Raw genomic sequence first — 16,563 nt, 5'->3', positions numbered from 1 at the left:
CAGACAGGGTTGATGTTACCGCTGGCATGATGTGTGCAGGCGGAATATCTCATGTAGCAACCGCAAGTAATATAGAGGCATGTTATATTACACTGTAGTCTCCGGCATGTCTGTGCATCCCGACAGAGAGTAATCAGATAAGATAATGTAGTCAGGAGAGGGAGAGCAATGACTGTCAAGATGGCTTTATATCGAGAAGAAGGGGAGGAATATCTGTCAGAATTCAACACAAAAAAATTGCAATGATCAAAAAATAAAAATATGAGTTGCTTCCGGGCTGTGTGCATCTTTTTGGATGCATTATGGCTTCTGTCTGATTGCCGCCTGTGTTAGAGCAGATGGGGCTCATCACAGGTTCAACCAGTCCCACAGCATCGCTGCTTTCACTTTGCTTGTGCTGGAAGAGGGCCAAAACCAGGTTTGACCATAGAAGAATCAATTCATTGATTGAGTGTGTGGATTTGTTTTCAGAACATACTGTATTTATTTATGAAATAAAATAAATTATGACACTCCCAGTGGTCCAGTGGTTAGTCCGTCAACCTCATATTGCAGAGGTACCGGGTTCAATTCCAACTCTGGCCTTCCTGTGTGTAGTTTGCATGTTCTCCCTGGTCATGTGTGGGGTTTTCCCGGGTCCTCCGGTTCCCTCCCACATTTCAAAAACATACATGGCAGGCTGACTGAACACTCCAAATTGTCTCTATAGGTGTGAGTGTGAGCGTGAATGGTTGTTTGTTTCTTTGTGCCCTGCAATTGGCTGGCAACTGGTTGAGGGTGTCCCCGCCTACTATTATCCATTCAATGAAAGAATAAAAATGTTGCTTACGATGTGAAACACTCAAAGTCTGAATTATTTATGAACTTTTAAACAGTGTGTTTGGATAAAGGTAATATATTCTCATTATTTAACCCCACATTTGTATTCACCCATGCAAAAGAAGGTATTAAATACATGATAATCCAGCAGGTCATGTACTGTTATATGTTTTTCTACTCTCATTCCTTTCATCACTTTGCTGCTGTGAAATGTAAATTTCTCCACTGTGAGACTAATAAAGGCATATCCAATCCAATCCAATAATTACATATACTTGAGATTTCACTGTCATTTCTCAATTTTACTCAATTGTACTCTTGCATTGACTTAAAAAGGACCTTTTACATATTCACACACACGCACGTGCAGACACACACACACACGCACACACACACACACGCACATATATATATATATATATATATATATACACACAGTAAAGTCTCGTTATATCGATATCGGATATATCGATAGTCCCGGTTATATCGATACTATTTCTATGCACGCGCGGAGAAAATTACATGCAAACAGGGTCGGATATATCGATAGTCCCGGTTATATCGATATTTTTTCGGACTCCCTTGAATATCGATATAACGAGACTTTACTGTATATATATATATATATATGTATATATATATATATGAACTATGGGCGGGACATAGTGCCACACTGTGCGCCGTTGCGTCACTTCCTTCATAATTTAATAATCTAAGCGCACAACTCCGTTACATACACCCCCCTTAAATTATGCAGAAGTGAGGCAACATACACACGGAAGACAACAGAAAGACCAACAAGCAAAATAGACAAGGTTATCGGGCAAGGATGTACAAAAATGCTGTCTAATTATGTCACTCATCTGACCAACTACGTCAGGTGACTGGAGTAAGGGATCTGTCGCCGGTGTGTCAGGGTCTGTGCGCTCGTCGGAGATGCACTGTAGTGGGTCTGGGAAGGAACTCTGTCCCCACTAACATAAGTGGCCTCAGCTCGCACCTGCCCATTCCCCTCTGTACAAACTACATCACCCTGCATAGCACTACATAACTGTGACAGACTGGAGAAAGGTATCTGTTGCTGGTGTATCAGTTGTCTGTGCGCTCGTCGTAGATGCACTGCACTTGGTCTGGGAAGGAACTCTGTCCCCACTAACATAAGTGGCCTCAGCTTGAACCTGCCCATTCCCCTCTGTACAACCTACACCACTCTGGATTGCACTACACAACTGTTACACGGTTGGGAAGCCTCTACCTCTACCAACACACTCATTCAAAGGTGTGCTACTTGTTACTTGTAAGGAGCTCATTCTTAGACTTAACACACAAAAAGATGTACATGAAAAAAAAGCACACTAATTGCAAAACAGCAGGTCAGACAATTAACACACTACATGTATTTCCAAAACGGGGGTCGACACACCGTCCACCGAGTGATGGGACTGCACAGCGTCTTCATTGTGCAGCATCGCGGTCCCGGTCCGAAGTGGAGAGTCATTTGTGATCCGGGTCACGGCACCAATGTGACGGGTGTCACAACAGTGACTGTCTTCATCTCCACGATGCTGCCGTATTAATGAAGACGAGACGCGTGGATGTGTCTCTTTATTTCTTTTATTTCTGCAACACAGTATGGCAGAAGGGATGGGTGAAGTCGCATGGGTTTCGTCTTGTGATTAACCTGAATCTCCTCGAGATTGTTCTCAAATGCAAAACATTGTAGATAACAAAACCGAATTAACCTGTGATCGTATAGTGGTTATTTACAGAAAAAGAGAATACAACACAAGTTCACTGTTATTTACAAGATGTCCCTGAACGCATCATGGGCGGAGACTCGGCAGAACACGCGTGCGCTTGTAATGGCTGGCGCACAGGTCAACCCGCCACGGACACTCACGGGCAAATGAAACACGACACAAGAAACTAAATATTGTTCAATAAAAACGAAATGAAACAATTATTACCTGCAACACAGTATGGCAGAAGGGATGGGTGAAGTCGCATGGGTTTCGTCTTGTGATTAACTTATATATATATATATGTATATATATATATATATATATATATATATATATATATATATATATATCTGGCAGTTCAAGGCTCAGCATCCTTCTCCCGATATAGTCACTCTCTCTCCTCTGGACATGTCCAAACCACCTCAGTCTGGCCTCTCTGACTTTCTCTACAAAGCCTCTAACATGAGTTGTCCCTCTAGCATGAGTTGTCCCTCTAATGTACTCATTATGTAATCTAATGTACTCATTCCTGATTCTATCCAACCTGGTCACTCCCAAAGAAAACCTCAACATCTTCAGCTCTGCTACCTCCAGGAAGCAGAGCTGGAGGTAGCAGAGCTGAAGATGTTGAGGTTTTATATATATATAAAAAAAAAAAATCCTCGTCTCACCCACCATGGGTGGTGTCTGTCCCCATTTCAGCTCGGGTCCTCTACCAGAGGCCAGGAAGCTTGAGGGTTCTGCGCAGTATCCGTGCTGTTCCCAGCACTGCGCTTTTCTGGACCGAGATATCCGATGTTGTTCCCGGGATCTGTTGCAACCACTCGTCGAGTTTGGGGGTCACTGCCCCGAGTGCTCCAACCACCACAGGCACGACTGTCACCTTTACCTTCCAGGCTCTCTCCAGCTCCTCTCTGAGCCCTTGGTATTTCTCGATTTTCTCATGTTCCTTCTTTCTGATGTTCCCATCACTCGGGACCGCTACATCCACGACAACGGCTTTCCTTTCCCCTTTATCTATGACCACGATATCTGGTTGGTTGGCCATTACCATCTTGTCAGTCTGTATCTGGAAGTCCCACAGGATTTTTGCTCGGTCATTCTCCACCACCTTGGGAGGTGTTTCCCATTTTGACCTTGGGGTTTCCAGTCCATACTGCGCACAGATGTTTCGGTAGACTATGCCAGCCACCTGGTTATGGCGCTCCATGTAGGCTTTCCCTGCCAGCATCTTACACCCTGCAGTTACGTGTTGGATTGTCTCAGGTGCCTCTTTGCACAACCTACACCTTGGGTCTTGTCTGATGTGGTATATCCCTGCCTCTATGGCTCTGGTGTTCAGGGCCTGCTCTTGGGCAGCCAGGATGAGTGCCTCTGTGCTGTCCTTTAGGCCAGCCCTCTCTAGCCACTGATAGGACTTCTTGAGATCAGCCACTTCTGCTATGGTTCGGTGGTACATCCCGTGTCGGGGCTTTTCCTCCCATGATTGTCCCTCTTCCAGCACCTCATCCTCTGTTCCCCATTGACTGAGACATTCTCTGAGTACATCATCCGTTGGAGCCTTCTCTTTGATGTATTCATGGAGCTTGGATGTTTCATCCTGGACAGTGGCTCTCACACTCACTAGTCCCCGGCCTCCTTCCTTACGGCTTGTGTACAGTCTCAGGGTGCTGGACTTGGGATGGAACCCTCCGTGCATGGTGAGGAGTTTTCGGGTCTTAACATCCGTGGTCTGAATCTCTTCCTTTGGCCACCTTATTATTCCTGCAGGGTATCTGATCACTGGCAGGGCATAGCTGTTTATTGCCCGGGTCTTGTTCTTGCCATCGAGCTGGCTTCTGAGGACTTGCCTCACCCGCTGGAGGTATTTGGTCGTAGCCGCTTTCCTTGTTGCTAATTCGAGGTTGCCATTGGCCTGTGGTATACCGAGGTACTTGTAGCTGTTTTCAATGTCTGCTATTGTTCCTTCAGGGAGTGAGACCCCTTCAGTGTGAACTACCTTGCCCCTCTTAGTCACCATCCGACTACATTTCTCCAGCCCGAATGACATTCCGATATCACTGCTGTAGATCCTGGTTGTGTGGATCAGGGAGTCTATGTCCCTTTTGCTCTTAGCATACAGCTTGATGTCATCCATGTAGAGGAGGTGACTGATCGTAGCTCCATTTCTGAGGCGGTATCCATAGCCTGTCAGCCTATCTGGCTGAGGGGGTTCAGTCCTATGCAGAACAGCAGTGGGGAGAGTGCATCACCTTGGTATATGCCACATTTGATGGACACTTGCGTTAGTGGCTTGCCATTGGCTTCAAGTGTGGTTTTCCACATCCTCATCGAGTTTGCAACGAAGGCTCTCAGGGTCCTGTTGACCTTATACAACTCCAAGCATTCATTGATCCATGTGTGTGGCATCGAGTCATATCTTTCTTGTAATCAATCCAGGCTGTGCACAGGTTGGTATGTCGGGACCTGCAGTCTTGAGCGACTGTTCTGTCAACCAGCAGCTGATGTTTGGCACCTCTAGTATCTCTACTAATGCCTTTCTGTGCTTTGCTCCATGTGTCCACTTATCTTAGCCGCAATGATGCCTGACATGAGCTTCCATGTTGTGGAGAGACAGGTTATTGGCCGATAGTTGGAAGGAACTGCACCCTTTGAGGAATCCTTCATGATCAGGATTGTTCGCCCTTCGGTTAGCCATCCTGGGTGAGTCCCATCCATCAGCAGCTGGTTCATTTGTGCTGCTAGGCGCTAGTGGAGAGCTGTGAGTTTCTTTAGCCAGTAGGTGTGGACCATATCCGGGCCTGGTGCCGTCCAGTTTTTCATGCCTGAGACTCTTCCTTGTATATCTGCCGCTGTGATGGTAACTGGGTTCTGTTCAGGGATGTTGCTGTGCTCCTCTTTCAGAGTCACCAGCCATTGTGCACTGCTGTTATGTGCGACCTCCTTCTCCCATATGCCTTTCCAGTATCTTTCAGTTTCCAGCCTTGGAGGGTCTGCTCTGCTGTTAGAACCCTGCCACTGAGCGTACACTTTCGCAGGTTGTGTTGCGAACAGCCTGTTTATTCTTCTGGCCTCATTCTCTTTCGTGTACCTCTTTAGGCGACTGGCCAAGGCCTGGAGCCTTTGTTTGGCAGTTTCGAGTGCTTCAGGTATGGTTATCTGCATGTACCTCTTGGGTATTGGCCTTTTATTCACACCTCTCTGGGTCTCCGTCAATTGACTCACATCTTTCCGAGCCGCCTTGATCCAACCGTCTTTTCCATGGTGGGTAATGAATCTCGTGGCTCTCATGGTTGCTCTTGTAGCCAAGCATGTCTAGGATCACTGATGCTGAGGTGTATATCAGCTCATTGGTTTCCGTGATCGTTCCGGTCGGGATCGTTCTCAGTGCTGCATTCACAGTTTCCATGAGACTTTCAGGTGGTACTTCACATAGCCGTTGTAATCGGTGCCTTCGTTGCCCAGTTTTCATTCTTGCCATGATCTTGTCTCTCAGGTCATTTGCTGCCTCGCTCAGCATTTCATTTATTGGGGCTGGCTTCCCAATCTCATTATTCATTGGGGCTTGCCTCCCAATCTCTGGTTGAACCTCTTCCTGTGATGTGGCAGCCTGGGGCCCTTCACCTCGGAATTTGTGTTGTACCTCATCAATCTCAAGTTGTGATAGCAATTGCCGTTTGTGGATATTGGAACACTGAGCTACTAGTTGTTTCGTGGTCAACCGTGACTGTGGGTTTCGAAGTAACCATTCAGCCCCCATTCTCCGCATGTAACCCCTCTGACTAGGGTTGCTTGAGTAGTAGCATTCCAACAGAGCCATGTTATCGCATCTCGTCCATCTCCGATTTGTTCCAGATATATACAGTAAAGTCTCGTTATAACGATATCGGATATATCGATAGTCCCGGTTATATCGATACTATTTCTATGCACGCACGGAGAAAATTATATGCAAACAGGGTCGGATATATCGATAGTCCCGGTTATATCGATATTTTTTTGGACTCCCTTGAATATCGATATAACGAGACTTTACTGTATATATATATATATACTCTATTATATAGAGTAGTATATATATAGTACTCTTTACCATTCTTTGTCTTTTGAGAACTTCTGGCAACTCTGCTGGGACTTTTCTTCCTCTTAAAATATATTTCACTTCCTTGCCCCCCCAATCAGCCTTATCCTCCAAGTGGCCAGCTCCGTGTGATCACTGGACTCTGCAAATCCCGCTGCGAGGGACTTGCGGGCCTCCACTGTGTGATTAAGCAAGCCTTGCTTCCACCAGAGGACCACCGGAGCAGATGTTCTCATTAAAATTGCAAGCTCTCTGAGCGAAGGAGATTGCCTTGTTCCAGACAGAACCTGGCCGGAGGTTTAAAGTGCTCATTTCTCCCACTTGTGAGGCCAGCCAAGTTTTGATGCCTATGTACCCCTTTGAGCAATGTGGCAACTGAAAAAAAGAAATATATGAATAATTACTTCATATTCAGTCAGAAGTATAGAATGAGAAATTCTATTTCAACTTTTTTTTTCCAGAATCCGGTAGCGCCCCTGTCAGAAAGTGCATCTTAGTTGCTGAACATCCAATCTTGTAAAGAGGAACAAATCGCTACAGCTTTTGGTTCGGGGAGCTTCAGCACAAGCTGACTGATGGTGTTCTTCTCTTGCTAGTAACGATTGCTTGTTGATGGCACCATTAACATGAGGCTCGAGCGCAGAAAAGACGGAAGCGGCACTCCAAAGGGTACAACTGTGACGACAATTACTGTATCTACAACTGCCTCAGAGGAGCAGAAGTATCCGTTTGACATATGTGTCAAACCTTCACATGATGAAAACTGCAATCTCGATAAACAGACATCACAGTTTTTGGGGCCGTTAAATGGCGGCTCATGATGGTGTTCACAAATACACTATGGCCGTATGGAAGGAAAGGTTGAATGATCCTTGAAGCTGTCCCCATTTGCAGCCTTGACCTCATCTTTCCCTGCAAGCTCAACTTGTTGGGCTCTCAATTTCGTTAACAAAAACAAATTCAAACCTCAACAAGCCTCTTTCTGTTTCCACAAGCAACCAAGAGATGCTTTTTGAATGCCCTGATTTTTATGCAAATGAGAGATGCCATTAACATTGGCCGGGACAAAATTGCATTCCACAACAATGCACAAAACAGCAAACTTTATGGTCAGCCCAATTCTAACCGTACAATCTTGTCTTTTTGGATGATTGGACAACAGTGCAGTTTTCTTCACCTTCAGCTCTTGGTGTATCTGGCTTATGATTGTAGTTGTTCAAACATGCACCAAGTCCATAAAACAAATCGTAGTTGTGCGGAACAGATTGTTTTGTTAAAACAAACATTGTTTGCAACAATGGAGGCAAGCAGAATTTAAACATAAAAAGAGCAATAACCTCAATCTTACAGAGATTTGTAGATCCCTAGCTGGTGTGCATTCCTCTATAATGACGATTGCTTGGTAATAAATTAGAAAATGCCTTTGCACAAAGACAGACACACACATATGTGCTTCTACACATTCGCATGTGCACGCACACACACACACACACACGCGCGCGCACACACACGCACAAGATTATAAGAATTTTGTATGTTTCCACATATAAGAAGGAGGTAACCTTAAAGACCCCGGAAAGTGGAATCATAGTTTTGTTTTTCCAAAATCCAAAAACACTGACAACTAGTGGGTGAGTTGGAGTTGTGGGTGAGAAAGAAGGTGAGTTATTTGTATGAATGATCATTCAATGTCTACATTCCTAAAGATGCACCTTTCCTTTTGGATACTTTGCTGTGTTTAGAACGCCTTGTGGTTGGCAATCAGTGCACACAATGTTTGCAAACAAAGAAAGGTAGAATAGTGAGAAAGTGGCCAGCGGTTTTATTTGATTTTGTTTTTTTACTCACCTGTCAGCATGTGTATTGTGGCTTCTCCCTTATCCACGTGGCCACTTTCAAGTACATTATTGTCAAAAGAGAGAGTGTGCATGTCACAGGGAGAAGGCAAAAGAATTACGGCAAAAACGTCTCCTGTCTGAACCATGGTTATTAGAGTTACAAAAATGAAATAGCTCAAGCTAAAATCGATCACTTCTTTCTCACCAAAGGACAGACCGATCGAAGCAGTGGCCGTCAGGTTGTCGTGCCTATTTTGGTGACAAGCGCTGAACCCATGAACACGAGTATTGAGGGATGCAACTTTGCTGGAAATTTAGGTATAAGAAAATTCGGCAGTGGGGTGATTTCAGCAAGGCCATGGAGAAAGACATTCGAATGTTTTTGAATAGATTCTAGTCTACAAGCCAGTGTCTCAAAGACACACCACCACCAGCACTGTATACAATGATTGTCGAGCTGTACTGACCTTGACTCGAGATGTGAATCATTCAGGAGAATATTTCAAGTATTGCATCAATTCCTTCCCATAAGGAAACTGGAGATTCTGATGTGGGCTCTCCTTATCGCTGACCTAGTTTACAGACAAACGCAGGGCACACATAGATGAACAACCAACCATGTTCATATTCACACCAGACAGTTTTTAATGTTCAATCTGCCTTCATGCATGATCTTGGAAGGTGGGACTAAACCAGAGGACCAGGAAAAAACCCATTTGGGGAAAACATGCAAACTTCAGAGAGCAATGCAAGAGCTGGAATTGAACCCGGTACCCCTGCACTGTTAGGTCGACGCGCTAACCACTCACCACTAAGCTGCTTAACAGTCATCCTTCCATATTGGACCACTTCTACTTTTCAGATGAGCTGTATCCTATCCCAGTAGACTGTGCAATGCTGCAGACACTTTTGACAGACAATTTACACTCATTGACATATACGGGCAATTTACAGTCTTCAGCTCCTCCATCATCATTCTCACGGGAGTGTCATTAGACTTTTGCAAAAACAAACTCCTCTTTGTACAAACATGCTAATCGAGTGTGCAGCGCAATAAATGTCACCGTCATGGTTTGTGTGAAGGACGTCTGCAGTGCATTGGGGGTCGGGTTCAGGTTACGGAAGCAGGTCTCTAATGGCCCACTGTCATGCAGACTCACATTTATGTTGGACAAGCAGCAGGTCAGTTTTGGCTGTGGGGACCTTCCAATCATGTCATGGCAGGTGGAAAACAGCACTATCTCAAAAAATTGTGGATTTAGTCAGTGTGATGTCATCACTTCCACCACAGACTGGCATATTTGTGTTTATTTCTTCAAAAATATTATATCCTGTTCCCGGTTTAAAACATTTTGAAGCAGCCCTAATTACAAGCTCCTTTATCCTCCTTATGCCGTTTACATTACAAGCATTATTTTTCTCCTTATGCTGTTTACCGGTTAGTCTTGTGTGCACATTTGCATCATCCACCGCCGCGCCCCACTGTTCCTGCCATCCTTATCATTACGCACTTGAGCATCATTAAAACAAACTTGCAAGTGCAGTGTTACAACTTGCTCCCACTCATTTTCACTAAGACCTACATATGGCAAACTGTGAGAAGGCGATTTCGGCAGCTGGCCGGTATTAAATTGGATCCCTGGGTTCCCCGCTGCTCAATGAGACTTAAAACCATATTAAAGACATCTCCTGCAGTCGGTTAGCAGTGGGAGAGCATGGACATTGGCCAAGGAAAGCAGCCTGGTGCCAACCTCACCCCTGGAGGACTGCATCTGCTCTCGCTCTCCACTGCGGCCCCGTTATATTCAGCCCAACACATCCTCCCTTGTGGCCATATGCCAGCGCGACTACACTACATGCGTTTTAACATGCGTCTGTGGCGGTTCACACGGGGAATAAACTTAAATGAACCCATGTCATTGTTTGCATGAATATTTTATGTTGAACTCACATAGGGCGAAAGAAAATGAGGTGAGTTTTCAATGTTACTTTTGAAGATCTATATGGTATAGGTGTGTGAGGAAATGGCCTAAATTTTAAGACCAGCAGCAACTCGATTCCTGTGTGACGATCACCTCCCGGTTTTGGCAATTTATGTCAAGCCTTGTTTAATCTGCGTGAGCGCTAGTAGGAGTCGCCGCATGAGAGTGTCCGCTCGCAAGGGGTGCAGATTGCGTGGGCAGATGCTGTTTTATGTACCAAGTTCATTTTTCGCCAACGTGGAGCATACACTGGCCACATAAAGCTAGAGGTGCATTCATGCCTGAAGGAAGCGAGAAGGGGGTTGCTGTATCATTTTCACCCTCTATCTCCCATTACTGAAACTCATTTCTAGCCCCAACAACTGCCAGCTTGTAAAATGTGTTGTGTGTAAACTGTAAAATGTGAGGACAACCAATCAAGGGTGGGTCTTAATTTTGGTCAATTGTCAATGTCTGATGAAATCTTCTTGTTATTTTAATTTTTTTACACTACGCTTGTGTCCTCCTCCATTATCGACTCTGTTTAGGTCAACACCAAAGTACACGAGTTAAATTCTTTGACTGGTGTTTATTTGTCCCATTGTGAATAAATAGACTTGCACCATAATCACACAAACAATTTTCATGACATTCTCAGGAGGGAGGACACAACGTTTCCACCTGTCACAGAATTAAACTGTTATCATCCGTCAGGTTCATCACCTCACATCTTTGTCAATGACCAAGAAAGAAGCCTGCTAACGAACACATGGACAGAAAAAAATAAGGTGTTTTTTTTCTTTAAAATGTCACCTCATATGTCTTCATCCATCCCGCCACTTGTTGCAGTTTTGTTGACCCACAGTTACTGTAATTTATGGTGTTTTGGGTATTCACAGGACATAAACTACTCTTTTCGAGACTATAAGTCAGGAGAGTTACAGAACATGATCTTGACTAGAGAACCACCAAATCAAAGACAATAATGTCATTGGATAACAAAACAAAGTGAAATTTTGTCAGTATTTCAACCTTGGTAGACTTCATTGAATATAATTGTAATGGAATAATGAAGATTCCAAGCCCCACTCATCAAATTTTCGGTGTGTTCTTGTAATATAAGGACACAAACCAGAGACAAGCTCGCATTTTGTGTTATATCAAATACTTCTGGAGTGCAGGCTGCAACACACAACAAATTAATGAATAACTACTTTTCAAAAATGAAGTCAAGAATAATGACTGTTATTTTTGTTTACATGGGAAAATTTGAAATTTTGATTCGGACTTTAGCAAGCATCAAGCCACTTGAAATGCTTGATTTGCTTTCACCGGCCGAATAAAATTATGTGGCGGGCCAGATTTGGTACCTGGGCCTCAACTTTGACACCTGTGGCATAAGGCATATAAAATAGATGGCTAGAGGGAGTAAATGACGCGACCCAGAAATGAAATAGCTCGATGAAGGATGTTAATTGGTTTCACTGTGAAACTATGCCTATGATAACATCATGGACTTTGCCTAAATAGACCCTCTCTCGTTATACTTTATAGTACGAGTGCCGTTCAAAGCATACCGCACTTGAATAAAGGAATATGATTTTTTTTACCCCCCTCCTCGCCTGCAAAACATTCATCATATGTCCTGTATTATATTTGTTTGCATCACTATTCCCACATAGCATTTTTTTTTAATGTATGGTGTAAGTTCACAATGGGGGCAGGAAGATTTGTAATTCAATAAGGTTTCTATAGAACAGCTATTTCTTTAGCCTCGCACAAAAATTGTCATGCAAAGAGCGTTAATGTGCAACTGCGGAAGACACAAAGCCATCTCTCACCCTGCCACTTTGGCGGTGGCCTTTGGAGGATAGCAAGGATAATGGAATGAGTCTAATAAGTTTGTTTGGCTCGTTAGTGTGATTGTTTTCTTGCAAAGCTAATTAACTGTCTCGACCTTAGGGACCCTCCCCATCCTATATCCTGCCATCATTGCCCACCTCCGCACACACGCCCACGCAGAAATATACACATTCATCTTACCATTCCTACCTTGCTCACCCCTCATGCCTTCCCCTCTCCCACCTTTAGCAGCAGCAGATCTCTGTCTTTGCTTTATGTCATGTGTAAATTGATGAAGGGTCTCGTGATTGTCTGGATGGTCCCAAGGTGCCTTTCCTCGCTACGCAGGCATCCTCCGGATTCTCCTGCTCCACAGTTGATTACGATAAATCAATCTGTGGGGTCAAACTCTTGGACTGGGGCGCTGTCATCCCCAGCGGCTGAGGAGGTATGCGGGTTCAGGATATGAGGGCGTTTACTGAAACCTAGACGACCCCACTCGACCACTCTTGTTACCTCCTTGACACCTTTATTAAGGGGAGAAATCTGTTTCTGCAGTTATGAAAAAAACAGCCTGAAGAGTCAAGCCTGGGGCTCTGGGTTACCTTGTGGGTTTTCCATCACATCTCTACAGAGGTAGAGATGTGCTTTATTTCTCAGTCTACAGGACTAGGCAGGAATGAGACACGCAACCGCCAAGCAGTGCAATAAAGCCACTCCCTGGCCTGTACGGCAAATAATGGCAGAGATTTAATCAATGGCTGAGAGGAAAAAGCAGGGGGAAATCAATTGAAACATGGCTATTTGTACCCCTCCTTTTGAAGGTGAATCCGGGCCTTGCTGCAAAAACCTGGACTAATTGAGGAACACAGTGGGAGACAAACATTCCATAAAGCATCCCCATGTCAGCATGATAACTGTGTGAGTGATTTTTAGAACCTCTTAGAATTGTGCTCATAAGTACACTGTAAACCCGAACAGTACTAGTGACTCAAAGTCATTAAGGTCAGTCAACTCAAAAGCCGATTTTTTTTGTTTCAAAAACTTAAACGTTTTGAGTTTTCTGAATAGTCATGCGTTTTTAATTTGCAGTAAATCAATAGTGAGTTCATGGCTGTCATATACTCATATATTTTGAGTAAACGGCAGAACGCCGTGTGATGACGTCACTGCAGGCGTGGTCTCACCGTGCGCGTTTTTACTTCTCGGCGGCTGAAGCTTGCAGAGACCCACGAATTCAGGTGAGAAGACAAACAACATTATTTAATATTCCAAGGACCCAGTGTATCAATGCTGTAGTTGGTGTACAGAAAAGGAATATTTTGTTGTGTTTTTGACAGCAAAATTGGAAAGTCAGTTTGTGAAACTTGCCGCCTTTCACAAGTTAGCAAAGATGCTAGTTCGTGGTCGTGCTTGCGACTGAGGCCTTTCTCACCCACTCTTTCAGCTGCGTTGTTTTGAGCCCAGGACTTCTCATATGTTAAGCGCTCTTCTGTGGCTATATACAGTAAAGTCTCGTTATATCGATATTCAAGGGAGTCCGAAAAAATATCGATATAACCGGGACTATCGATATATCCGACCCTGTTTGCATGTAATTTTCTCCGTGCGTGAATAGAAATAGTATCGATATAACCGGGACTATCGATATATCCGATATCGATATAACGAGACTTTACTGTATGTATGAATTTTTCTTAAACGTCTCTTGTTTGTTGAAAGACACAGAAGTGTTACTTAGAGAATAGTACCGCACAGGTTTAGTTGAGCGGTGGCGGAGTAATATCTGTTGCAGGTTATGTTTGTGTCCGCGAAGGTCCGAGAGTAATCGTCAAATGGGTGTAAAATTAAGGTTTATATAAACTTCAAAAGTCATAAGGGTCACACGAAATCCTCCACACCGAGGCTGCAACGCCCAGCAGCTTAGTGCTTTGAATTAACTTTGTTTGGAAACGACAGCACTGCGTGTCATTGTCCAGCACAAGCTCTCTATACACGTTCATGTGCAGCGGTAGTGCTGCAGTTTTAAGAATGCAAGTAAATATCCATCCATTTTCCGTACCGCTTATTCCTCATTAGGGTCGCGGGGGGTGCTAGAGCCTATCTCAGCTGTCTTCGGGCATGAGGGGGGACACACCCTGAATTGGTTGCCAGCCAATCGCAGGGCACACAAAGACGTACAACAGTCACTCTCACACTCACACCGAGGGACAATTTGGAGTGGTCAATCTGCCTGCCATGCATGTTTTTGGAGTTTAGGAGGAAACCGGAGGACCCGGAGAAAACCCACGCGGGCCCGGGGAGAACATGCAAACGCCACACAGGGAGGCCGGACCGGGACGTGAACCGGCGACCTCTGCACTGTGAAGCCGGTGTGCTAACCACTCTCCTACCGGTCCGCCCTAAGTAAATATCATGATAGCCAAATAAAATGTACAGTGGATTGGAATATGTACAATGGATGCAGCTTTAAATGGTTATGCATGTGTAAATTAAACAAACTTTTTTAAAATGTATTTTTGGCATATTAAGGATACCGAGAGAGCTGATGGAGGTCAAGTCATCAAACTGAAAACGCCTGACTGGTTTGATTGCAACATTTAATCTGGTACATGAGATTTATTAAACATAAAAAGTTAACATGGATAAATGTGTTTTATTAAATTACTAAAGGATTACATTCATTGTCGTGTTATTTTCTCTTCAACCTTTCAGCCCCCGGGTGCAAATTGAGCAACACCATTATCTAAGGTATGTTTACATTTTTATTTATGCTATATTCTTAATTACCTGATGAATATCATACTACATGTAGGTATTTTGTATATTGAACAAAATTTTACCTTTTTAACATATTTTGGAGTATTTTACACCATTAGTTGATACTTCATTGATTGTTCTTTTTTTTAAACAATCTCAAGTCTCACATTCTCCTCTGCTCTTACCAGCAACTGATGTTCATTAATCAATACAGTGACGCAGTTGTAAAAATGCAATTGGGATAGTGCGGAGTTTCCAAACTATTATGAAGGATATGCTTGGATTTGAGCTATAATAATCCATAACTTTCTTTAATTTGGACCCACTAGATCTACACCAACTTTACTTTGCTTATCCAAACACTTACTCATTCTTGAAAAAAAAGTGCCAGTGCCTTCAATATTAAAGCAACACTGGATAAGTAATTTCTGTTTCACTCTGCTTTGTATACCTGTTTGTGACTGATTTTCTATTAATAATTTGATGTGTAAACTTGGATTCCACAAAAATGTCTTTTTTCATTTTATGAATACTGTGTTTGTTTTTAGTAAGTTTTACCTTGATTTGCACCTTATAACGAGCACATTGAAATGTATTCTCTTTATTCAAGTATATGCTTATTAGAGAATTAATTTTTTAATAGAACAGTAGAGTATAATTTGTTGTTTTTTCTGTTTTGTTTTGTTGTGTTTATTTCACAACTTCTGCTCAGGGGTTTATTTGTTGTTTTGGTACGTGGATATGCTGTGCATTTTGGTACTGTTATCATTAATGTTTTATCAAAGGTTGTTTTAAACCTTAATAAAAAATGTGAACTAAAACAGACGTGAGGTGTGTTTTTGTTTTTAGACATAGAAGGCAAATGTAAGTACAGTATACATGAATATATGTTTTCATGTAACATTATAAATTTGAGTTGTTTAAGCTTTAATATGAAACCTATTTTTACCTTAAAAATTAAGATATCAAGAAAACATTAAAGTAAACTGAAAGTACATCCTTTAAGTTCAGGCAAACTCATAAAATTTATTTCCACTACTCAAAAATTTTGAGTAATCTGTACTCAAAAAATTGAGTTAACTGTACTCAAATATTTTGAGTTAACTGTACTAAAAAATGTTGATGTAATCAGTTGCCACAAAAAAAAATAGAAGTACAGTGAGACCTCAACTTACGAACTTAATTGGTTCCCAGACAGAGTGTGTAAGGCGAAAAGTGTGTATCTAAAAAAAAAAACAAATTCCCATAGGAAACCATTAAAATGGGAATAATCTGTTCCCGGGTTTCCATAAAATATACTTTAAAACTAAATAAACCTTAAAACTACATACAACCTATACCTTATCCTGTGTATAATAAATGTGCTATTGTATTGCAATGAAAGAAATACACTGCACTGTATAATAAAGTCACTTTATTTACATTTGTGATGGTCATTGATGGCTCTTAATTGACACCTGTTGCTTTCTGACTTGTAAGGTCTTACGAAACTGAGGCATCACATTATCGTTCATTATGTT

At 42.9% G+C, this 16,563-nt stretch overlaps 2 protein-coding genes across 3 annotated transcripts in view; one reads left to right on the top strand and one right to left on the bottom strand.

Moving 5' to 3' along the window:
• Nucleotides 1–15,790, top strand: part of cmpk2 (cytidine/uridine monophosphate kinase 2) — a 47,748-nt gene extending 31,958 nt beyond the window's left edge. The window contains exons 5-7 of one of the 2 annotated variants that reach the window (XM_089003995.1): nt 14,543–14,678; nt 14,816–14,891; nt 14,999–15,790. In XM_089003995.1, the coding sequence (XP_088860121.1) occupies nt 14,543–14,678; nt 14,816–14,887 (208 nt within the window). In that variant the 3' untranslated portion in view covers nt 14,888–14,891; nt 14,999–15,790. Of the gene's footprint in view, nt 1–14,542; nt 14,690–14,815; nt 14,892–14,998 lie in introns of both variants that reach the window. The other variant, XM_089003996.1, reaches the window with a different exon arrangement.
• The window catches only part of rnf144aa (ring finger protein 144aa), a 154,829-nt gene that overhangs the window by 92,564 nt on the left and 45,702 nt on the right, over nt 1–16,563 (bottom strand). The gene's annotated exons all lie outside the window — the stretch shown is intronic.

The sequence above is a fragment of the Hippocampus bargibanti genome, linkage group LG09 (assembly GCF_051943395.1).
Source record: "Hippocampus bargibanti isolate YZ-2025 linkage group LG09, ASM5194339v1, whole genome shotgun sequence".
In the NCBI taxonomy this organism is placed as follows: Eukaryota; Metazoa; Chordata; class Actinopteri; order Syngnathiformes; family Syngnathidae; genus Hippocampus; species Hippocampus bargibanti.
Note: the sequence above shows the minus strand (reverse complement) of the source record. Positions and strands in the feature narration are given on the sequence as shown.